This window comes from Passer domesticus, chromosome 5, assembly GCF_036417665.1.
Source record: "Passer domesticus isolate bPasDom1 chromosome 5, bPasDom1.hap1, whole genome shotgun sequence".
Lineage (NCBI taxonomy): Eukaryota > Metazoa > Chordata > Aves > Passeriformes > Passeridae > Passer > Passer domesticus.
In genome coordinates, this window is record NC_087478.1 from 39,596,858 (window position 1) to 39,622,764 (window position 25,907).

The 25,907-nt window shown below is 33.5% G+C and overlaps 1 protein-coding gene across 11 annotated transcripts in view; it reads left to right on the top strand.

Moving 5' to 3' along the window:
- The window catches only part of LRRIQ1 (leucine rich repeats and IQ motif containing 1), a 111,048-nt gene that overhangs the window by 53,511 nt on the left and 31,630 nt on the right, over positions 1-25,907 (top strand). For 4 of the 11 annotated variants that reach the window (XM_064419642.1, XM_064419640.1, XM_064419644.1 and 1 more), the window contains exons 20-23: positions 673-797; positions 1,395-1,490; positions 1,832-1,917; positions 10,883-10,984. In XM_064419642.1, the coding sequence (XP_064275712.1) occupies positions 673-797; positions 1,395-1,490; positions 1,832-1,917; positions 10,883-10,984 (409 nt within the window). Of the gene's footprint in view, positions 1-672; positions 798-1,394; positions 1,491-1,831; positions 1,918-4,062; positions 4,181-10,882; positions 10,988-16,611; positions 16,973-19,429; positions 19,793-20,595; positions 20,688-25,907 lie in introns of those variants that run through there. The other 7 variants (XM_064419641.1, XM_064419645.1, XR_010362159.1 and 4 more) reach the window with 6 other exon arrangements.

Consider the following 25,907-nt stretch of genomic DNA (forward strand, 5'->3'; position numbering starts at 1 on the left):
ATTCATTCTTTAAGGATATGCTATTCTGAGGTGATTAATATGACAATTTAGTGACTTAAAAATACAATTACTTTTAGAAGTCTCAGACTTCCTCCTCATCTCCAGATGCAATTTTTCTTTTTGATTTTCTTTCATTTGCTTATTTTTTCTTTATTTTGGATTTATTTCAACACTTTACTTCACAGTAGCAGAAAAAAAAGATGATGTGCTTCATCTGCACATTTGGCAATGGAGTAAAAATTACTAGTTGACAAACTACTTTAAAAATACTAAGATCTGCATTATATGACAACAGCTGAATGTTTTCAGAACAGCTAAAGGTCATCGAACTGTAATGTCTGCTAGATAAACTTTGAAGTTTTGGCTTTTGGTTTTTGTAGGGCTTTGTATTTGTATTACAAGCATAGTATTACTAATGTTTTGTTTCCTACAATTAAGAGAAAAGAATCTTATAAATGTACAAATTATTATATTTGGGGATGTTAAGTGTAACTAAAGTCCCCTTTTTGTCCTATTCAGTTAGTTGAAAATAAGGTCAGTAATGAGCATATCACCATTAAGAATCCTTTTAGTTATAGTGATAAACTCTGCAAACCCTGGTGCAGATTTTCCTGCATACTTTAAACTCAAACTTATGGGGACAATCAGCTGCATTCCTTTTCATTCTCTTAGAAGTTTTCTAGGCCTTCAGATTCCAGTGGACATTCAAATAGTTTGCCATTAGCACCACAAGAAGTTTGGCAGTATGCTAACAGACCACATTCATACTCAGCAGAAAAAATCCATTTTCATAGCAGGTAAGTTAAATTATATTGGTTTGAACTGTATTTAGTTCATTTTGACAAAAATAAGAAGGAGAAGAAGAAGCTATTTTCTGATGCTTTTGCTGCTTTTGGTCAATGTGATATTACTGGAGTTAAAATATATTTACTTTCTAAAAATTTATTAAATTTTGTTGTTATTTTTCATTGACTACTATAATTAGGAATATAATAATATATATGTGTAATTTTATTTATTTAGATGTGACTATAAATCATAAAACTTCTATTTTTTCATATATGTTATGAAATAGATGTTGAAATAGAGATCTTGAAGACTAGATAAAGATTAAAAGGGATTTCTTAAACAGCTGCATTCTGTGAAAGGACTGAAATATGCTTCAAGTAATTGAAATGTAAACATTTCAAATTGATAGCAGACTTTTATTACTCTCCAAGATAAAACCTTCGTGGAGTATTAAAATGGATTTTTTTGGTATCATTTCCAAGCTTCAAAAGTGCCTTTAAAAGGCACAAACAAGTTTCAGAATAACAAAGGCTGCAAAATAGTATAACCCCAGACCCTTTCTTATTTACTTACCTTTCAGTACTGCTCTCATACTTTCTTTCCAGGTCAGGGAAGGAAACAAAGTCACAGCTTTCTAACTGGAATGAAAAAAAGGAGTTTTTATTTATGTCAGAAAAAGAAGAGAAAATATCAGAAGAATGGTATGTTAAGTTCTTTTATTTACACAGTGACTTTCAAGAATAGGCATAGTATAGTTGGCTGTGTTGCTTGGTTTTTTTAAGTTTCACTTTTGAAGAATCTCTGTTTTCTACCAAAGTAAAAATTATTGTAATTATTTTTGTGTCTAGGAAACTATCTTAATGAGTTTCAATAATGTAATGTTAAGATAAGAATTGCAGGTATCTCTGTAACTCAGAAAGTTTCATACTGTGGATCAGTACTACACACCAGTATTCTTTTTTAAAAGTGTATTATACAATAATATGCAGCTGGTGTAACATAATACAAGTGAAATATTTAGTAAGTTATTTTCTTCCCTTAGGGGTTTTAAGGATATTTCTACTGCACAGCTAATGCTGAAGAGGGCCCATAAAATGAAACCTAAAAAATACAGTAATAAAAGTTTAGGTAAGTCAACAGTTAAATTAATGGTTATATTGATGTAATTTTTACATTCTTAAAATAGTACTTCTCTTTTAAAAACTTTGCTGGTACAACATTAAACATTAATTTGAATAAGGTGGAGTGTGATTCAGTAAAAAAAATTCAGTTTAAATCAACATATTTAGATTTTAAAAACTATTCTACTGGATTTTGAAGTTGAATATTTGACAGCTATGGTAAGCAGAAATTATATTTCTTCCCGTTCATGTATCTCGTCTTCTAGATGTGGAATTTGTTTTTCTGCATTTTGTGTTTCTTGTATTTTCTTCTTGAGAAAATCTTAGGTTAAAAATTTTGACTTACGCAAGAACTATTTATGCAAACAGCAGTTTGATATATTTGAAAGTACATAATTAAATTTTTTTAATTATGTATTTACTGTGGAAATAGATAAAACTTATACAGCTTCTCATCCAATTGTGTTCTGGTTCTTCTCAGATACTTCTAATGTCAATGAACCTTTCTTAGAGGTTGTTAATATGATATGCTAAAAGAAACATTACTGAAATATATTAATAAACATATTAGTCAAATACTGATAGTACAAGAAACATTTGAACATTTAAGATTCTTGTTGACAATAGGACCTAACACTTCTGCATAACTTTGCAAAACTTTTCTGTATTAAGTGTTGAAAATATTGAAAGATATTTTGCTCTTTGAAGGGAAAAAACAGCCTAGAGATATATCTAGGCAACATTTTTTCTGTAATTTTTTTTCTGCTTCAAATATCATAACAATGACTAAGACTAAATAGGATAAAAATTATCTATAGTTTAAAAAATAATAAAAGGGATAGGTGATAAAAAGACGTGTAATCCACAAATCATGCTTTGTGGAAATGGGAGTATATGAATAAAAATTAATATATTGAAATCTTCATAGCTTTCCATGGTGCCCTACCATCTTACCTTATTAAAAAAAAAAAAAAGCAATAAGTGTCAGGTGTGCAGCTGAGTTTTTTTTTATATATATTCCATTTTTGGGCCTCTCTATAATTTTTCAATGAATAAAACTTATTAGGTTATATCTTCTTTTCTCCATATGCTGTCTGTCTTATGTTAGTAATTAATCCAGTCAGAGATGTCTGATTGAGCATATCAAATTTGCTGTCCTATTTTTGTTGTAGTTCTAATGGATTTCATGGGTATGTTTATGTTCATTTTGTTCAGATTATTCAACATGATGTATGGGTGTTGAGCTTTTTAATGTAGTGCTTGGAATATTCTCAAAGTACATTGCTAGTCTAAAAAAAATTGAAAAACCTTTTGCCCAATGTTTTTATAGTTTCAAATTTTCTCCTCTTGACACTGCCTCATAGAAAATTTTTTTGTCTTTCTGACTGTTACATCAAGCACAAAAATAACCTGTGTATATAATTTGCCTGTATGGGTTTCTCTGTCAGTCATTAAAATCACAGGGTTTTTTTCAGATGAACAGAAAGCATAGTTTAAAGTACCAAAAAATGTGATTGAAAATATTTCACTCCATCCCTTTTCAGTAAAAAGGTTATCAAGCTGACTATTCTTTTTCATACAACATACTGACAGACAGTCCTTCCTTGGTCTCTAAGGAAATTATTAATGGAAATTGATAATGGAAATCATCAATCAAAACAGTATTTTTATTTTTAATTGATCTTAAAGCTCTGATCTTATACTAAAAAACAAAATTATCCTGATCAAATATTCTCCATGTGAAAAGAATCTTCACATACATAATTATGTTTTCCATCAGGTACATCTTCTGAAAGAGGAGTAAATCAGGGTCTTTTTGAGGGTCTGGTGGAAGAGAGGAACTTTTGAGCATTATACAATTTCAGTATAACTGGGGAGAGGCAGTTCACACTGAGGGAATTGCTTAGAGTTTAACCCTACTGAAGCAGGAATTACAAGAGAGATTTGATTCCTTCTAATATTCAAAAGCAGATTAAAATTAATCTGAAAGAGTAAATGTCAACATTGTCTTTTAATGTTCCCATACAAGTTACCATCCTATTGCCTTCATCTCCACTGAAATGACGTTCATTTGTCTTAGTGATATACATATGGAAAGTTGTAAGATTTCATTTTAGCAATATTATTTCTGTTCTTTCTTTTGGATTTCCAGGTCCTCAGTGCTGTAATTACAACCATTTCTTTTTTAGCTTTCTAATTGAAAGTAGCTGAAGTATGCTAACTGCAAGAAAATAATTTTGTTTGTGATAAACATTCATACCCACTAGAAAGTAAGTAACCAGCAGCCACTTAGAAGTGGGAATTATAATGTATAAAGAAGCAATTTTCACTGTTATACCTACTTACACATCTGACTTGGAATTAAATCAAGCTTTGAGAAAATGCAAAGATTCTAGATGTAAATAAATTATAAGCTCTTAACATTAAATCCGTAGCTTTTATGTTGAGATTGCAGTGTAATCCCAAACATCTTTTCTATGCTGTAGATCATTCTGTGTAAAGATCTCATTACTTGCAGGTAATAATAAGGTATTGATGGATCCTCTTGGAACAAACTAGCTGTCAGACTGTTTTCTGGTTCCATATACTGTCAAAGTCCTTTATCTTAGAGCTGAGATTCACAAATGCTTGCATTCAGAGAGTTACACAGTTGCTTTTTAATACTTTCAAGACATCTGCTGGGTTGGAACCTGGACTGGACAGCCCTGAACATCTTTGATCCTTACTATATTCAGGTTCTGGGAATTTATTCCTTTTTATTTTCCAAATAAAACATTTGTCTTCTACTAGTGCAACAGTGATGGCATCCATTTGCTAATTATAGAAGTCCACATCTGAGTTAGTCATCTGCATTGTTTTATGGAAAAAAAATTCCTCTGAGAACATAATTCAAAAACAGGCTACTTGAGTCTTACTGTAAAAGCAGTTATAGTTCTCCATTGCCTAGACTCAAAAGCTAGACTGAATTGCTGAAGTACAAAGTTAAACTGTAGATATGTAAAAGTAACTGAGAAGTGTCTTACCTCATATGTCTGGCCACATATCTTCACAGTAAAGAAAAAAGTATGGAAAATATGAGCAAGTGCAGTGAATTTGTATTGTATTGCAAGGAAGAGTGAGCTTAAAGTAGCATAGCCTTATGATAGGGAGTGATTCAGGCAAGGTTTATATTGCAGCAGACCAGTCCCACCAACTAATGGCCTTAAGGCCTGTGTGCCCTAATCCACTACTGTTATGTATGCTTGTTTATATAGCTGAAGAAAATTGTGGCCTGCATTTTACTGATACGAAGTGTATGCTGGGTCTGCTTCAACTATTTTTACCATACATTAAGATAATACAAAACGTGTAGGCAAGAAACCAGAAATTTGAAGCCAAGTAAAACTGGCATCATGTCAGAAATGTTTCTGTTAACCTGGGTGCATAATATTCTATAGAAATTCTAATTCAAAATCTAAATACAGCAGACATTATTGCACCTCATGGTGCTTAAGTGGCTGTGACTCATAACAATCTTAGCTTCCTAAAGATGTCTTGGCACAATTGTACCAAATTTCTTGCTTAACTTGGAATTTCCCTCATCCTATGGATTTTATATTAGCCTCTCAGTTAACTTCTTTTGCTTCTAAGATTGTCTCTTCTAAGATTGTCTCTCCTACACTGGTGTATTACTTCTTGCTTAATGTTTTCCTCTCCAAAAAAGTTTTCTTATCAGTGGATCAGGCCCAGCCAGCATAGGTTTAGAAAAAGCAGGTCCTGCTTTGGCCAGCTTGATCTCATTTTATGACCAGATGACTCACCTGCTGGGTGAGGAAAAGGTTGTGGATGTTGTCTACCTGGACTTCAGTAAAGCCTTTGATACTTCCACAGCATACTCCTGGAGAAGCTGGCTTGGACAGGTGCACTCTTTGATGTCTTAAAAACTGTCTGGATGGCCAGGCCCACAGAGAAGTAGTGAATGATGCTCCATCCACTTGGCAGCTGGTCGATGGTGGGGTTCCCCAGAGCTCAGCACTGGGGCTGGTCTTCTTCAATCTCTTAATTGATGAACATGGGTGGGGGTGGGTGTGCAGAATCAAAGGCAGCCTCAGTAAATTTGCTTAGATGACACTAAGTTTTTCTGCTGGAGGGCAGAAAGTCTCTGCAGAGGGATCTGGACATGCTGGATTAATGGGCCAAGGCCAATTGCATGAGGTTCTACAAAGTGAAGTGCTGGGTCCTGCACTTGGATCACAACAACCCCAGGCAGTGCTGCAGGTTTAGGAAGCAATGACTGGAGAGCAGCCCAAAGGAAAAGGACCTGGAGATGCCCGTTGACAGCAGCTGAACATGGGCCAGCGTGTGCCCACATGGCTGAGAAAGCCAATGGCATCCTGGCCTGGATCAGCAATAGCATGGCCAGCAGGAGCTGGGCAGGGATTGTGTCCCTGTACTTGGCACTGGCGAGGCCACACCTCGAGTCCTGTGTCTGGTTCTGGGCCCTTCACTGCAAGAAAGACATGGAGGTGCTGGAGAATGCCCAGAGAAGGGCAACAGGGCTGGGGAAGGGTCTGAAGCACAAGTCCTGTGAGGGGCAGCTGAAGGAACTGGGAATGTTTAGCCTGGAGGAGAGGAACCTTAGGGGAGACCTTATTGCTCTGTACAACTGCCTGAGAGGAGGCTGTGGTCAGGTCGGGATTGGTCTCTTCTCTCAGGCAACCAGCATCAGAACAGGAGGAAATCACCACAAGCAGTGCCAAGGCAGGTTTGGGTTGGACATCAGGAAGAATATTTTTCACTGAAAGTTTAGTTAAACATTGGAACAGGCTGCCTAGGGAGATGGTGGAGTCTGGAACGCTGGAAGCGTTCATGAATTTACTGGATATGGCATTTAGTGCTGTGCTTTAGTTGGCACATTGGTGTTTCATCAAAAGTTGTACTTAATGATCTTGGAGGTCTTTTCCAACCTTAATGCTTCTATGATTCTATGGTAATACTTGATGCCACATAGATAGGAAAAAAAATTTTAAAAGGTAAAAAGCAGCAGAAGTGGACCTTGGTCATTAGAACCAGAACAAAGGGATAAAGATATTCATAGAGGTCAGCAAATATTTTTCATTCAAGTTTAGAATTTTAGACAGCAATTCAATACTAATTAAAAAATTAAATAAAAACCAGTAAAAAACTCAACCCACTTTCCTCAAATACACAACCCCAAAACAGATAATCCATTTTAACAGTCAGAATGAAAATTTGTGGCATATTATTGTTCCTTATTACTCATTACATGAATGACCATTGATCTACATTTTCTTAGTAACAGGAAAAAAGCTACTTTTGTTGTGATTGTCAGTTCTGCATAGAAGTATCTCCTGGGAACTCCAGCCATGGATGAGTTGGAATTCTAATTGCTATGCCATTATGGAACAAAATCTGGTCTTTTTTCCAAATGAATTTACAGTATAGATAAACTTCTGTTGCTGTGTGCAACTTTGTCTTATCATCTCTTTAAAGTTGTCACATTATCTTTATGTTTTCCTAATTACAGGTATTGCACAACAAAAATGAATGGCAAATATGTTAATTTTTCAGTTTCATGTATTAACAAGAAGCTTAGGAATGTGCTGCCAGATCAGGCAGTAACTACTCCTTCCGTATTATTTCTATAACATATTTTGTGTTTGTCCAGCTTAACTTTGATATTTGGAGGCAGCCAAGGAATGTACATTAAATTACCTCCCTGGTTTCTAGATTGAGAGCACAGATCATCATCTGATAAGCCATATTTAAATCATTATGCCTGAATCCAGGAAGATATTTCTATGATTTTGAACTATTGGACTCTTTCACAGTTCTCTGTGTGAAATCTAAAACATTTGATTGCTCATCATCAAAGCATATATGTAGCTCATTTCCCTAGCTCACTCAGAGACTGAAAAGCACTAGTATTATGAAGTAATCTAGTATTATGAAGTAATCTATGTAATATTGCTTACATTTGGGACTAGATAAAGAAAAGGACTCATTTTTAATAACAGAAGAGCTGTAGGCAATGGTTGAGGTGATCCAGGTAGGTACAAATTCAAGTAGTCTGGCACTGTGTTAAATCCATGTCAATTCTTTAAGTTATTTTGCAAAGATTCAAAGATAAATGTTCTGACGAAAATCTCTTAGAAGAACAATTTCTATTATTTGCCCTTCTTCCCAGTTCACAGAAGACTTTGTTGCTCATATCTTTGTGCACAAATAAATGTTTGAGAAATCTAACTTAGGAGTAATAACTCTGAGTGACTTCACCAAAAATTTTTAGTATAGTTTAACTTTGGACTTGGTGTTTTCATAGAATTGGACGGGAGTCTGGATAAGGAAAGATGATATTTTAAAAGCATTTTGGAGCAATGTTGATAGACCCACATAGGAAAAAGTATATTACTTCAGGAATTATTTTAAATTAATCAAAATTACTTTGGAAATTTTCAATTGCATTTTGTCTTAGGAGTTTTATTTAATTTTGTCACTTTGGTCTTTTATTGAAGACACTGGTTTTTGTAACCAGCATAAACCTGGAAGAAGTTAGAAGTCTTTTTTGTCAACACTGTATGCTAGATGTTGGAGAAATTACAATTATAAAAAATTGTATTTGTCCATTTTTATCCATGTGCAAGACGTGGATGGCCATATATCTTAGAACTATACAGCAGACAATAATAATTTATGCTTAAAATATTTTTTTAACTTCTATTATCTAAAATTTCAAGAAGAACTTTTAAAGTGTAATGTAATACAATTTCAAGGTATTTTAATCACAAATATTACAGTGATTCACTATCCCCAAAAATTGGCGACGCTGATGAACACTAGTCTGATAATTTTTTTTTTCATTTGGAAGGCTACTTTATCCATTTATATAGAGAGAAAGAATCTACAAACCTGGCAATACAGTTTGTGAATAAAATTATCCTATTATCAGAATAATTCTAATAATCCACCTTTGAAACTAATGGAGCTAATCATTATTTTTTTTGCTTCTTGGATAGTTTAACGGAATTTAGCTAGTAAAAGTGAGTTAAAATTACTCTAAATATGACATCATCTGGGTTAATCTGAAAGCTATAATCATCCTACAACCACATGAGAGAAGCTCTTAGCCAATTTGAGATAACAAATTGTAAGGTATCACTGATTCTGCCTTGTGAAGAAGGCATGACCTAATTTACTCCTTCCCCACTTGTCACCATTCCTTCAGCAGTAAAGTTTGCTGCTTTGTGAGAGGTTAGCACTATGAAGGCCATTCTGCCAACCACATGTTGCTGCAATGTGGGCTGGCCAAGACCACTGTGATATCTTAACGTGTTTTGCCAATGCATTATCTCTTAGAGTGCCATACCCCATTAGAGATCTTCTCCAGGCTTGTCATTGATCTTCTCATTCTCTGGGAAAAAGCTCTTAGGATCACTTTACGTACCATTACTTTGTAATTGAAGTGTCTACTACAGCTGTAGAGGGCTAGTCAAAAACAAATTTACAAATTGTTGTTAAAATTCATAAGAAGTTGCCCACCATCTTAACAGGATATTCTGGTCATTCAGAAATAAGAAAATGACAAATAAGAAAGATATTTACTTTGCTGCAGTATTGTCATGGTCTTATAAACTCTCTCTAAACACTAATGAGATAATGTAACAGACTCAAAATGAAGCACCAGATGTAACTAGTAATTTCAATGTATTGTGTCTGAATGCTCTTTGAGTCTTTCCATAGCCTGTTTTCCTGCTCTGTCTGTTCTGGCAGTGTTTCATATATTCACTTTTGCTACATGCACATTGTTTGAGAAAATTTAGATCCTTCCCTTGCCATTTCAACTTTCTTGATGAAGTTCCATTACTTTTTTTTCTCCTCATTACTAATTTCTACCCTTTTCGGACAGTTTTTTGTTGTCTTTGTAGACAAGCTTCTTCTGCCTCATTCTTTCTCATGGGAGTGGATATATCTGGGCTACTGTGTTCTTTTAAACATATTTCTTTTATCTTTTCTTTGGCATTCTGTTAATCATATTACCTTGCTTCATGGCATACTTACAAAACTTTCCATACTTTGCTCATCATTGTCTATCTGCTTTTGTTTCTACATTCTTTTCAGTCTTTTTTTTTTTTTAGTATTATCGTTGATTTATTATGGATTGTGCCCTCAATTTTCACATTCCTTCTAATGCACTGTTTCCCTTAAACTCTGACTTTACTCCTGTGCCAAGCAAAAAATTCTTCTTTCACATTGTAAATAATGTGTGAAAATCACTTCTCCTGACTTGTGGGGTTTTTGCATATGTGTAGCTTTTGTTAATTAAACTATTTTTTTTTGCCAGTCTAGGAACATGTCATATATAGATTTATACACAGTTATCTGCTCATCTTTACCTCTTTTCAAACTTTTAAAAGTAACAGTTAAGAAACAAGCAAGATTTCATACTTCAGCATACTTCAGCATACTTCTGGGGTATTTTTTAATTTCAATTTTTAAATTTCAATTAGGGTGGAAGATGGAGGAAGACTAGGTTTTTATCTAAAAGCATAGCCTCAAAAAATAAGCTGCCCCCTGTTAACATATTTTAGGTGTAAATATCTTAATTTAGACTGCTGAATAATTCTGACCCAAAGCTTTTAGACACACTTCTTGATATGTACCTTTTCAATATTTCTGCTTTAATTTCAAGCTTAAAATCCAGATTTTTAAAAAATATTATCTGCAAATACATGCTTTAGAGTTTAATTTGTAGATGAGTGAGCTGAAAGATCAACAGTGTTAGAATTGCAAACAATGACTTTGATTCTCAGTGTATTTATATGGCTTTATTTTAGAATGTGTAATCCTTTGTGAATATAAAACCTACTTTTAAAGGTATTTTCATTTATTAAGTGGCTAAAAGGTGAAAAACTGCTTGAAGGAATGAGTGAGCCAGGTCTGACCTTTGATTTTAACTTGTTCTTGTCATCTAGACCCAGCTGTGCGCCTGGCGTTGTTCAAAAACAATGAAAATAAACATCTCTCTGTGAAACCACCAGGGAAGACACAGCCTATAAATGCTGAATACTTTGAAGGTATGAACAAGTATTGCATTTTATGCATATAAGCATATATATTTTGCAATGTCTTTTAAACAGGCTTACTCAAAATATAAAACAATACACGCAAATAGAAAAAAGCAGAAGTTTAAGGAACTTATCTAATCCTCAAGTCACGGCAGTGAAACATTTCAATTTGAATTAATTGCCAAGAGCAAGAGGTGCTCCTAGAGCTTAATTTCTAGATGGAGCCTAACTTATTTATTTATTGTTTTGTTATTAAATCCTCATCATGAAAATGTCAAATATGTCAGAGGGATATAAAATACAAAGTACTAGAATAAAACTTCATAAATGAAATATCACTTCAAATTCTTCATTAAATTACTACCTTTTCCAAAGCTACACATTGACTTCTAAAAATCCTTAACATGTTTTTTGGAAAGTACTTTAATAAATATTCCCCAGGAATTCACCATTTAACAGAAGGCAAGGAAAGAGCATTCTGCATGTAAATATTAAATTCTTTTTCATAAATATTTCACAAATATTTAAATACTGATGTTGCTCGTTTACTGTTGAAATTCATGTTAAAACACTCCTTGGTATCTGTATAATTAAAATAAGGCCAAGTCTATTTAAAATGCCCTTGTTATAGGAAGACAATCAACTCTAGAGATGTTTTTATATTGTTTTGATTATTTTTGTAACTCAATAATGTACTCAGAAAGTTCTCACCTGTATCTTTCGGTCTTTTTCAAAGATATAGTTGTATGCTATGCGATCTATTCCCAGTTTCACAAAGTAAAATTACAGATTATACTGTATTATCATTCACTGTGTGAGGATAAAAATTAGAACATGTCTGAGACAGGTGTGAAATAAATCTGAGTCTACATGAATTGCAATTCAGTCAATTAACTTAGCTGTATGGAAGCCTAAATTTGCCTCACATTCATGAGTCCATGCTCAAATTTGTTTGGAAACAATTCTTGGTGAATTCTGAAGAGGAAATATTTTTGCACTATTACTTGCCTTGGATCCAGGCATGAAATTACCTTGAAAGTCTGTGTGTACTGCACCTGACTGAGCATTTCCCAGTATCTCATATATGTTTCTGTGGCATATGCTTATATACATCAGAATGCATCATATGCTGAAGAAACAGGACAGGCAGGCTGCCAGTGAAAAAGCGAATGTCCAATAAAAACAGCTGTAGGAATGCTCAAAACCATGTCAGAGATAATACAACTTGAATACAAGTTCAGTACCCTAAAGTCAGTGTAGTCCTGCCACCAGTTTTTTTGCTCCTGCCTGAAAACTTTTTTCCCTTTTTTTTGAAAAGCCGATGTATGCATTCTAAATATTACTGAAGTCACTTTTTGAATTTATGGAGAGAAGGTACCAAGGTAGATTGAATATCAAAAGGCAAGCGTAGTGGTGGTGCTCTTAATTGTCTTTCATGTCAAGGACCATTTTACTCCTCTGGCACGCTAATAAACAGAAACATTTTTTCACCACTCGTGGCTGCTCCCATCCAGTCTGCTGAGCCTTCAAGAAGACAAGCAGTACTTTTCTGCTTAACCAGAATAGAAATTTGTCCTTCTACCAGAGGCATTGCTACTTCAGACGCTATGTCCAGAAAATTCTAGTTTGTGAATTAGAGAGTGCAACACAGAGCATTTATTTATATGAATGTGAGGTATCATCAGACAGAACTAGGAGTATCTAAATATGGAATTAGTAACACTTCGCACCTGCATAATAACTTCACAGACTTGTGTTATCAGAGATGTCTTCTCTTGTTTCCCATTTCCCCTCTTACCTTTTAAGCATTTCTTCCTCTTTTGCCTGCAATAGATCTCTTTGAGTCTGTTCAGTCACTGGAGTTCTTTCTGTAACAAAAAGGTGGAATGTTTTCGCTCTGTATCCATGAATCTTGTGGTCATTGTATTTTAATTCAATAGAACCCAGACCTGTCGTTTGTGTGGTGGAAATAAACTTTCTCCATTCAAGATCTTTTACTTTCACAGACTCGTAGTGAGTCCTTGGGTAGAAAATTTGAACTCCAAACCATCTTCTTCATAAAAAAATAAATAAAATTTTTAAAAGCACATTCTATATATTCCTTCTTTAGTTCTTTAAACTGGGAAATAGAGGAGAGAAGTCAACATCAACAGCAAAACAGCAAGTACACACGTGTTATCTGTTAAATACCAGAATCACTACTTTTGAAAGGGGATGCCCTAGGAAGTGAAACAATTAGAACAGTTTTAGATTTTCAAACTGGAACACATCATGGTAATGAATATTTAAGAAATCTAGTTAAAATGAATGTCTGATGAATGTCTTTTGTCTTCATTGTGGTTTTGTGTGTAAGACTACAAAGAAGACAAAAACTAATTAAAGCATGAGAGATATTAAAATAGCGAAAAGAAATGATGTTAATATCTGATGATCTTGTTTTCCTGAGATTATTGTTCTGTCATAATTTTCCTTCTTATTTTCCTGCTACAAAAGTTTTGGTAAACTGATATGCAATATGGTATTAACAAATTTTGAAAACTTGTGCATAACTTTATCCCATAGGATAATGCACACAATTTTAAGTTGACATACATGTTGTTGGAAAATACATTTTCAAAATTGGAGTTATTTATTCATAAATATTCAAAATTTATTCATAAATTTTTATTACATTTTGGATGCGTCATCATGCTTTGCTCACTGATGTTAGACAAATCCCCACCAGGGACCGTTACTTCACATTTGAATCACAGCAACACAGAATTTAGTCAGAAATAAGCCTCTTTGGAATACAAACACCATGCCAATGGCATGAGGAGATATTATTCTCACAGAGAAGAGCTTACCATTTAAAAATACAAGAAGCATGTGAAGGAAGAAACCATGGGAAGGCAATTCAATGCATTACTGTATGTGTCAATATATCTGTGTCCGTATGTGTCAATATATTTACAGTACATGTGTCTGTACTCACACAAATATATAAGCATATACCAGGAGTAAAAGTAGGTATAATAATTCAATAAATGTGGCACTTGTGGCTTTTTATTTGTATATTTTGAAAGGAAAGTAAATTATGAACACCTTACCCTCTGGTGTAATTACTAGTATCAACATGCGTTTTGTAATCCTAACACTTTCTGTCAGATGCAGTTTCAGTTTCTTTAAAATTAATTTAATGCATGTGGTCATTGTAGTATAGATACATTAAAACAATTAGTTAAATAAAAATATATTTGAATCTTTTTTGTGACATTGACTTGAGTAGGTTGTAAAGTGAGCCAGGGAATATGTAAGTATAAATATGTATTTACTGTTTCTCATAACAAATTATACCCTCATCAAAAACCTGAAGACAGATGAAAGACTGACTTGATGTTCTCCTGATGATTTGCTGGATGTTTCATGGGACTGTGTATATTACACTGCTCTCTTTGGTGAGATAAGGTTATGCTTCCCTCATGGTTGTTGAGTTTCATTTAGTGTCAGGTAGCTGACAAACAAAATATGCCTTCTTTAATGAATATTCTGGTTCAATGAATGTTCTTGGAGATATTTTTGTGGTTTCTAGATGGTGACATTTCAAAGGTCTCCAAATTTTGGAAACTTTATAAGGCACAAAGATAATTGTCATAATATCCTATTTTGCATCAAAGCATATTTTTTAGGAAGCTTTATGACTACTTGTCCACTTTTTGTCTGGAGGCTATTTCAGTTGCTAATTTAATGTAGAATAGTCTTGACTGTTTTGGGTAAAGTACATCAGGAACTGAAGGAAAAATCTATCCTTGACTCCTCTTGGGAAGTTCCAATTAGTCCTGGCTGAGCGTGTAACAGAACATCTCTGCCATCTGTGGGTCCGTAATTACGGGATCTGTAATTTCAGATACATAGAGGAAGGATACTTTTCTAGCCAACAGTGTGAATACTTAGTCCCAGTACAGCAGCTGAGAACTGAAGAATGAGCCCTTAGGCCAAGCACATTTTTTTTGCTACAAGCTTCGCAAACAGTGTGTCTTTTTGGGTCCTCTTTAATCCAGTTTCCTCAATGATTTTGGTGGGTTATCCAAATAATTTTTGTTCAGTGGAATGGGAAGCTGAATTCCAATCTGAGCAAGTTGGAAGAATGCAGAAGATCAGATGAAAATCCATTCAAACTATCCAAGTATTATTTGGATATAATTTACTTTATTTCACGGGTTGTGCTCTATTTAATTTCATAGATTGTGCTCTATTTAACTTTGTAGGTTAGGTGATTTATTGGTATATATACAATATTTATTTTTATTCATATCCATATCCATCAGTGACACATCTATACCATACACTTCAAAGTGAAAACAGTGCAATGCTCCTTCACCCAAAATTGTGAACAATGATTTATGCCTGGAGGTTTAACTATATTAAAAATGCACCTGGCTGTGTTGACAAGATATGTTTGCTGTAGTTTGGGAACCTGTAGTTCTACTTGGCAGTACTGTATTTCCTGTCATTTTATGCTCATGGTGACCAAGGAAAATGTAATGAGTAGTGTTAACACTGATTTCACCAATACAAATTTGATAATGAATAGATTATGCTTTCTCAAGTGACTTTTAATTATGCCAATATTTATTTATTTCTGTTGAAATTGTCAGTAGAAATAACATTTATTTTTCAAGAATAAGAAGTAAAGTGAGCTTGTGATTATGTCATATGATTTGAAGATAAATATCAAGGGATCCACTTAAGTCATCTGTTTTCTGGCTTGATAATAGTTTCTAATTATGAAACTCCTTATAGTCTCAAGCAAAAATTATTGCAAAACATTCTTATAGATTATTATTACTAGTGATAATTGAAAGTGCAAATGTGAGACTTTGGAAAGTTGGAATTTAACATTATTAGTTAATTCTGTGAGTTCATTAAAATATTGTTGCACTTGATCAACATAGTTTCTTAGGTTTTCTGCATTATAAAATATGAATACTTTTTTTTGAACTACATGTGACATTTAATAGAATTTGTATTGATTCGAGTCACTGATGCTTGACAAATCACATCTACATGACAGTTAAGGTACTGAGGCTGGAATGCTAGTATTCATCTTTATATGGGCTTTAAATATTCTGTTGTTTGTTATTTATGAGCATGTAAAAAGACATTGTGCAAATTTCTGTTAGTTGTTTTCATCTTTTAGAAATCAGCTCTTTTTAATGGAGAAATATTAATGGCATCAATTCCCAGGAACCGCAGTGTTTGTAAACATTCATTTCTAAAGCAAGTTGTCTTTTATTGATCTGTTGTCTCAAAAGGATTAATAACCACATTTGAAATCTGGGCTTGCTGCAATTCTATGAGTTGAATTGCCATGTTTATAGTAAACTGTAACTGTTGCATATCTCCCAGGCTCTAAATTTGTATGCCACATTAGGGAAGCAGTTTCTAATCCGTACAGCACTGACAAAAATGACAAAATAATGCATTTTCAAAGAATGTAAGATCTGTCCTGAAATGTAATGAAAATGTGTTACAGAAACTTGCAGTGCAGAAGGGGTTGTATCTTTTGAAATCATAATTCTATGGCTTTGTTTCTTATTATTTAGTTTGAGCTCACACAACAGAACTCTTGCATTGAAATATTTTCTCATTTTAAGGAATTAATGGCTCTCCACCAGGCCTTCAACATGTAAAATGAGTAGGTTACTTGTGTCCAGTACATCCAAAAAGAGCCAGGATAAAATAAACATAAGGAGTTGGATATCTTGGAAAAAATCTGTCATGGGTTTGGGTTAATCATCTCCAGAAGAAATTCAACTTGATGCCTGAAATGTAAGACTTCTTGGAGAAAGCAGTAAAGCCTGAGGCAGTGTTGATCTGAAGGAGTGCTCTCCATGGGTCAGAGCTGCTCTGCTGGCAGAGTGCAAACCCAGTTCACAACAGCGGTACGCTGAAAACTTGTAAAGGACTGCAGGGGCCTTACAGTGCACGCACTCAAGCTTCGGTTACATAGTTCTACTGGTCCAGTTTCTTATTATAAAATAAAACTGAAAAATAAAATCTGTGCCTAATTTTCTAGCCTCCTGTCTGTCAATGATAGCGTAGGATTTTTTCAGTATTCATGGAATGAAGCAATCCTGAAATTATGTTTAAAAATAAATATGTGAAACGTAATTTATATGGGTTTATGCAGTGCACTTCAGTGTCTGAGTATTTATAAGTGATCTAGACATATGAATTTTTTATTAATATTCTTGCTTTTCACTTTCAATTACCAAAAAAAACCTCAAAACCAAAAATCACTTTTATTTGCCTGAAGTTCCTGGACAGGATGTACTTGCCATAGATACATACCAGCTAATTCTTATTGTGGTTCTAGTCTTCAGGGTTCCTATATTCATATATTCAAGGTTTCTGACCACATATTTCACCTGCCTGTGTACTTTCTCTTTGTCCCTGACTTTGCTATTTTGCAGACTGTTGTAATTTGTGGTAGCATAAGGATTTTATTAGTGTATCAGATATGAATGTGGTCTCTAACCTAGAGAGTGTGTTTGTTTGTTCCAATAAACTTCCAAAACTAAGATTTTGTACAATATATAGGTGGTTACCTGTGCTTTCATAATATATGAATTTACCCATTTTTATGAGCCTAAAAGGAACTCCACACAAGAAAAAAAAATCTTACTGTTCTTTTGCTAATAAGTACCCAGTGATTACTTCAGTAGGAGAGAGATTTCACCCAAAATGTTATCAGAGGTTGAGAACTACTTTTTCTCATTGTTGAATAAGATGATATAATAGTTCAGATAGTTTTATTTGCATCTCCTTCAATTCTGCCTTTCTTTTTTCTCCTCTTCTTGATATCTTATGTCCAAAATTTTTGTAGTTTGACATCTGCATCTCAGCCAGTGTAAATGTAAACAAGTTGATTCCACATTCAGATCCACAGCTTTTAGTACTGCATAAGGCAATCGTTTTAGATGAATAGATCCCTGAGTACCGAAGCATTTCAAATCCTTTTTCATTTGACCATTCAGTGACCTGATAACTATTTCCTGTCCCTAAGTAAGGTCATGACCCAGGTCTTAGAGTGCAAAAGACAGATAATTTTAGCAACAAGTTAAATCCAAATGGATTTGGTTGGAGGGGGTAAGGGAGAGTAGGTTTGCTTAATTTCCTTTAAAATAAAGTGCTACAAAACTTGTATTTAGCATGTCCTTTTAAAAGTAATTATTGAATTTGTTGCTGTCATGTTTGGATGCCTGGGGACTGCAGTCAATATTGGGGTGGTTTGTTTATTTGCTTTGCTTTCACTGGACAGTACCCAATACATTTTTTTACACTTCAAAAAACAATTGCTAATAAAGAGGTCATTAAAAGTGCATATTCAGATATATTCAAAGTGCTTTCCAAAATGGGTGTTTCAAACACTAAAATAATATTACTATGTAAATGTTTTTTAAAGACAGGCCACAGATTCTATGTCTGTAAAAGTGTCACAAATGTTACATTGCACAAATGTTCCTCTTGCAAAAAAATTTCCATTTGGTATGATGATATGAATAAAGAATATAATGTAGCCTTAGAAATATTTTATAGACACAAGTCTTGCTTCCATTGGAATCTATGGCACATTTTAAATCCCAATTAAAGCAATGTTTCCTGTAGCTATAGATTTTAATAATTGCATTATTCTAAGCACTTTCCGAGATGAAGTAAAGGAAAGCCTTCACACCAGAACCTTTTAATTAATTTGAAAAATATAATTTATTAAAGTTTGCTTTACAGAAATTTCTTTTTTTTTCCTATTCTGTAATAGGAAGTATGGTGTTGTGTAGAATTAGTATTATTAACGAGGTCAGAAATCTACAGCATTCCAAAGAGGCCATTTTCACAGGTTTAATATTAAACACACATTGAATTATCTTTCTGTTTTTATAACTAATAATGTTGTTGTTTAGATACATTTTTCAAGCAAAATATCGAAACAACACTCTAAAATTGAAATAGAGGAATTTAAAATTTTATGCTGTTCAATACTAACTCTTAGAGCAAAGTTCTATAGATTTTATAGATTTCATAAAATCCAGAATTGAATGTGAGGTGGACCTATCTAATTTTACAAGGAATTCCAAGGAACTCAAGTATTTTAATAAAAATGTACCATCATGCAGTGATGCCTATGTAACTTTTATGGTGTGTTATTTCTGTAAGGTAAATTTTCCTACTTCATAACTTTGCAATTCAATTCTTATCAAAACATGTTAGCAATTTCTGGAAGTTTATAGGTTTGTGCTAGTTTGATCTATGCACTGCAGATATTTTATCTGGCTTGTGAGTATAAAAAAGGTAGAAAAACTGAATTTTGCAGTTATATTTTTTCTCATATTGATAAGAAAGGCTGCATTCCAAGACAGTATTTTTTATACAATTTTGTTTACATGACATTCTAGAATTGTTCTCTCTTTTCAGGTTTATTGTCAGGTTCCCAATCCAACATGGTTGTAACTTCATAAATAAGCACATTTATAGAATGTTGTAGACAACCCAGTCCAGACAACGAGATAAAGAAATCCAAGTACCCAGACAAAAGAACTTCATTTTCCTAGTCATCATTAAAGAATACATTGTGGATAACTGTTTTTTTGATGGTTTCTAATTGCACATAGAGCATCAGGCTTACTAAGATCCTGACTGTGGAAAGACATTTCTCTAAAAGGCATGCTTTTTATTTTCTGATAAGAAGCAAGCTCAGCAGTTTTCACTTTATGACATAGAGACCAGTGATATCTCTTGTGAAAGATAGAATGTGACTTGTAAAAAGGAGGAATTTAAACTCTACTGTGTATTTTTAAGTTAAATTTACTGAGTATTTGCTTTAGTACCTGATGTGTATTTTGTAATGGAGAAATTAGCAATGAATGCAAAAAGAAAGGAAGCTATGTGCCAGTCAGCCAGAAAGTTCTGATTTAACCTACCAATGACCTGGCTTTGTTTGTTCAGATGACAGTTCTAAAAGTGTGCAGAGAATATTCCCTTTTAATACAGTTATTTGCCGCAAGCCGTGACCTCACTGCCTGTCGGGGAGCAGGTCTGAATTGGCCCTTTCTCTGATATCGTGACATTGCTTCTGTTGCCTCGATTGTGACCTCTGATTGCATGATACCCCTGAGAGTTCAATTTAATAAGCGTGACTCCTGACTCTTAGCCAGGTCTGCCTTCTTAGGTTTTGTCAGACTCTACTTGTAGTCTGGTCTACATATGCTAAAACACTGCATAGGCTGTCATCATAGCATGTGAGTTGTGTGCACTGTATTCAAAATTCTCTTTCAAATGTCTTTCATTTATTGCAAATGCAAATGTTTATAAAGTCTTTCTTGGAATAAATTTTAGAAGTTGTTTCTTTCACATGTATGGCTGCCTGGGATTTTTGGGTTTTATACCTTTGTATCCTTTATACAGATAGTTACCACTCTTTCACTAAATTACTAAGCATGCGTGTTATCCATGCATCTTTCTTTCTTCCAAATTTTATTTCTCCTATGAGAGTGTTGTATATTTTTATGACTTCCCATACAATATGTTTGTTCAATATAGAAATATTAGGGGCAAATCCCTTTTTCTCATTGTATAATTAGTACAGTCACACAACAAGGCAGTACTACTGAGCACTCGCAGCACTGCAAGGTGTAGTGACCCAGGATCAGTCAGGTGAAAGCTGAAGAATCTGTTTGGAATCCAGGAGAAGGTGAGTAGAATTAAGACATTTTAAGTACCATTGAAAATAAGTTATCTTGGGTTTAGTGACAATTTTGCTATATCATTGCATTCTTTTCTCCTGTTTTCCTCCTCTTCTAGCCAGAATGCTGAAGAGGAGTCTGTTCTGAGACCTGGATGCCTTGAGAGTGATGATGCTATTCAGATATTGCTCCAATTTTAGTGCCCCTTGGTGCATTCACTGAACCAGAATATGAAGAAGTTTAAAGATTGAAAGAAAGTTTCAAGAACTGTGGTACAAGTAACAGACAAGTTTCTGTATTTACTTACATACCTTTTCTGTATTCTCATTGCAGATATGTACCCATTTTTCTAGCCTCTGTATCAGTACCCGTAACGTAGTGCTTCTAAAAAAATTATCATTTCAGAAGAGCAGAAAAATCTTGTTGAACAAAATAATGCTTTGGGCTTACTTTTGTAGTTACATTAAATTTTTTCTGTAAATTTTACCATTAAATACTTCTTTATTTCTTCAAGTGCTTTAAAGAATTCTGTTAACCTTTTCAATCGGATTAATTTTTATTAAAATTGTTTATTTTGTATGAAAACTATTAGGATCTTTCTTATAAAACAAGTTCTACATAAGGCAGAAAGTGGGTATTTTCTTCTTCCACTCAAACCTGACAATGAAATTCTATTCCTTCTTCTTCATGACAGTGACTGTTTACAGTGAAGTAACATGAAATAAAATCTTGGTTTGGCCAATTTTTTTTTGGGTTCTATGTTTTTGGTACACAAATTCTCATGTAAGAGTATGTAATTTTAATAACTCAATTTAGTCTCTAAGATTTTAGAAGTCCTAATATAATCATCTGTTTCCTTCTTCTGGAGTAAATAGTATAAGATTAGCTACTGAATTTCCTCAATCTTAAGTGAGAGTTTGCCTATCTAATTGAAATTAATGAGATTTCACTCCTCTCTGGATCAAACCTTAATGCTCTCTAAATTCCTGTGCTATTGGCAGGAGATTAGATCATCAGCTGCAAACAAGCAAAGTAACAAGTGAACAACTGTTTTAACCTGTTGGTAGACAACTGGTAAAACAAATTACACTTTAAAATTAATTAGTTATGGCTGTCTTGAAAGCTATTGCAAATATAAACAGAATGCATATGAGGCAACTCACCTATTTGGAATGATCATGATATTTAGGTTTTTCCTTCCTTTTCAAACAAATTTTATATATATGTATATAGAAATACATATGTAAAGACAGTGAGTAGGAGAGTTTGGTAGCAAGTTTAGATGAAAAGTTTAGTAAAAATAAACTAATTTAAATACACCTACAATAAGCATAAACTGTTTAAACTCAAGATTAGGGACAGTTAAATTATGTTCACAAAGAGAACTGGGGGGTTTGTGTTCATCTTCCCACTAAAGAATAATTTGAATAAAATTCTAAACAAAATTCTATAAAAGAACAGGAGGAGTCAGATCTAATTTATTCCTTTTTCAACTGGTTTGTTCATTCAGTAGGTAAATCATTCAAACCTTTTCTGCATGGATAGAGAAAACCTGTGCCATTGTAACTATAACTGATCCAAAATCGATATAAGTCAGTTCCATACCTGGGGATATGTGTTGATTTCTCTATAATTATATACAGTGTTTCATTTCTTGTTTGTTTTCGTGTGTTTTCCATCTGAAAAATCACAGTTTAATTAATGAAGAAATCTATACAAATGCTAAGCTCTTTGAGACATATGTATTGAGAATTAACCTGAGGGAACTCGTAAGCAAGTTGTGGTTTACTTTTGCTTTTTTTGCCTGACCTTCTTTTACAAATGGAAGGGTTGGGGTTTTATTCATAGATCTACAAGACACTGGAATATCATATTGTTTATTGTCTTCCATAGTGTATCAACTAATTAAATATAACTCAATAAGAAGAATTAGTACTTTTATGTCTGTATTTATTTATAAACACTCATAAGTTTAATGTTTATGGTTGTTTTTAAGCTGGATATAAATATATAAGAATTACACACAATTGGGGATTAACTAATTTTAGATGCAGAGTCTTAACAAAAAGAAAAGACTCTGAGTCTGAGACTTTTTTTCCATTTAATTCAATGAACATTAAATCAAGTCTTGTTTATAGAATGTTTGGCATAATGATAGGCCTGATCTTTAGTGTTACCTCTTGGTTTTGCTATGAAGTAAACTAAACAGCAGCCTTGCATTCGGTGTAGACTTTGTGTATTTGACAATGGGGAATAGTTCTGCTGTTACACATTACTGTGCTGACAGAGCTGTGAATTGTTGTCACACTATGTTCATCACATACCAATAGGTACTTCAAGTCAGCATCAGAAATTGAACCTGAAATAGTTCTGCTCGAACAAAACAAAACCCATTTCAATAGAAAAATAGATAATATTTTGATCCATCGTATATATGTTAAGATATAGATAGAATGGATAATCAATCCAGAGGCATTCATAACTAAACTGCATATTGACATTAGTGCAATAACTTCATTATTTCGCTTTCAGTGTTACTCTGCAATAAGTACCAATAATGCACGGTACTTTCGGCACATCATATGTGTTGATGAGCATGAGTTCTTAAAACAATTTCTTCTATTTTTCAGATAACTTTCTAGGAAAAAATCTGTATTCTCAAGAGTAAGTATAATACAGACTTTTTAAAAATGAAAATTCTAAAGCTGTGACACGAAATTACGTTTTAATTATTCATAGAATGTATGAAACAATTATGAATGTGATGTAAGTCAGCTTTATTGACTAAATTCATGCTGCTCCAGAGTAATGACAGTTTTTTTGTTCCATTTAATACTTGGCATATGTAACTTCTTGCCACATAGAAGCCTCCAGTTTTTATTTTGAACAAAAGTTTTGTTGGGTTTGAATTTTTCAGTTCCTTTCTTGTACTTTTAATATCTTCACTACAAACAAAACCTACTCTAATGCTTGTCACACTCAATAAAATTGATTGTATTGTGTAGATTTTGCCCTCTTTATAGTGAACAACATAGTACTTAGACCTCCTGCACTCTTACAAAATGTTCCTTTGTACTTGTTATTTTGAGAATTCCTTTGGAAGATCTTATGTCTTAAATAATTTTACTTGGTTTATTGAATTTAGAGAAAGATATTCCTCTGGTTTGGACTACATATAAAGTGATATCTCTTCTTGCTTGGAAATACCATTTCATCACTGAGAAATGAAACACTTGTGTTGAAGTTCTTGATTGCTTCTGTCATTTAATTTTAAGTGGTAATGGATAGAAATAAAATCTATCAACATATTCTGTAAAAAAGGGGATTTTATGTTAAGCATCTCTTATTTTTCTCCGCAACAGTAAAAAATCCTCTATTCAGTAGAGAACATCCATCGTTCAGGGGTTTATTAATTCACAAAGCTTATGAAAAAAAAACTAGAGATAGGGTGTGTACTAGGCAGATTTGAAATATCAGATAAGAAATTCTGTGAGAGTGTAGGCACTAAGGATAAACAAAATAGGGTCAATCTACCTCCATCTTATTTATACCTCACATTTACTGATGGATAACTAAGCACTGAAATGCTTAACATGCTATTTCAAAATGTTTTTTACTCCTCTTGATTTCTTCGGTTCTTCAAGAGCCTTGACTGTGCAAAGAACTCTTGGTAACTCTTGGCTGTGCTCCAAACTCACTTCTCAGCAGTGCTGTTGATGAAATTTGCCTGTGCAGAGTGGCTGACGCAGGTACTGTATAGGCTACGTAACACTGTGTTCATAGAAGACTACACAAAAGAATAATGTGCAAGTATGCTATAGCATTGTAAAGTCTTTCATGTTCTTTTTGAATGTGTAAGTGCCTGAGTGGATCCTGAAGCATACTGATTGCAGGTAGTAGTTTACATCAAGAACTCTTCTCTTACTCTGCATGTGGATGGCATATCACCTCTGTAGTTTCTTCATTTTTGGTTTTGTCAGGGATGTTTTGGTTTTTTGTTGGTTTTTTTTTTTTTAAGAACCAGCTTAGTTTTTCAAACATAAAGCAATTCCATATTCAAACAGTCATAAATTAGTAAAAAAAATTGAAATGAACAGTTGCTTGTAAGGCAGCTTTCTGTACATACCAGGTGAAATAGTTTTTTAAGTTTATACATCAATTAAGAAAAGTGTCATAGGTCTTAGGAAATATCACAACATGAAACTGCTGTTTGTAAAGAAGAAAATTATGAAAGATAAATAAGAAATTGTATTTAATGTAAATGTTGTACAGGAAGTGATAACAACCCATAAAATTGCAAGAGTTGGTCAAATTGGAAGGAACAGTGTTTAATGATGTCTTGGTGCCAGTGCTAGGAAAATGAGCCTTATGAAGCAATTCAAGTGGAAATGTACCCTGTTACAAGAAGAGCAGAAGAAGTGAGCATTTTAGTATAGAGCAATGTATTTGTGTGATCAGAGGGTTGCAATTAAAGGCGTTAATCTGGAGCTCCTCAAAGAAATTCTTTGATATTACTGGAGTGTGAATAGAGAGAGAAATAACTTTAAATGATGTGTTTTAAAAGCAGACCATTGAGGATGAAATAAGACTTAGATTTGCCTCAATGTCTGAAAAAGAAAATGTTGAGTTTAAACAGTAAGCTGGGGACAGATAAATAGTAGTGGTGTATTCTGCAGGGGCAGAAGTAGCAAAACAAGAAATAATGGGAAGGTACAAGTATGAAATCCTGTTTTCCTTGAATTCAGAAACTGAAATTTGTACTTTTTCGGTGATGTAGGAATCTCAACTAAAATATTCAGCTTTTGCATAATCTAATAATAAGACATCAAAGAGAGAACACAAAGCACAGTCTGAAATATGATAACTGCTGAAATAGCATTAACTTGTTGGGGAAGACATTAGAGAAGAAAAGGAGGTCTGTAGATCAATAATATAGTAGGCATTATTTGTAGTTCGAAAAAATTGCAAAATACCTGGTAAAAAGAGAAAAAGGGCTAAAGTTTTAGGAAAAAGCCCTCTTTTTGCTTTTTTTTTTCCTTTCAGTAGCTGCTCTTATAATTTTTGAAAGACATTCTCTTATACATTGATCTGCATTCCCATGTTCAAAACTCCTTATTGATTGATATTTGATAAAGTATTTGATAAAGCATTTTTAAGCATTAAAAATTATGTAGGTCATAACATGAGGTAGTATTCTTGTGATACAGTTC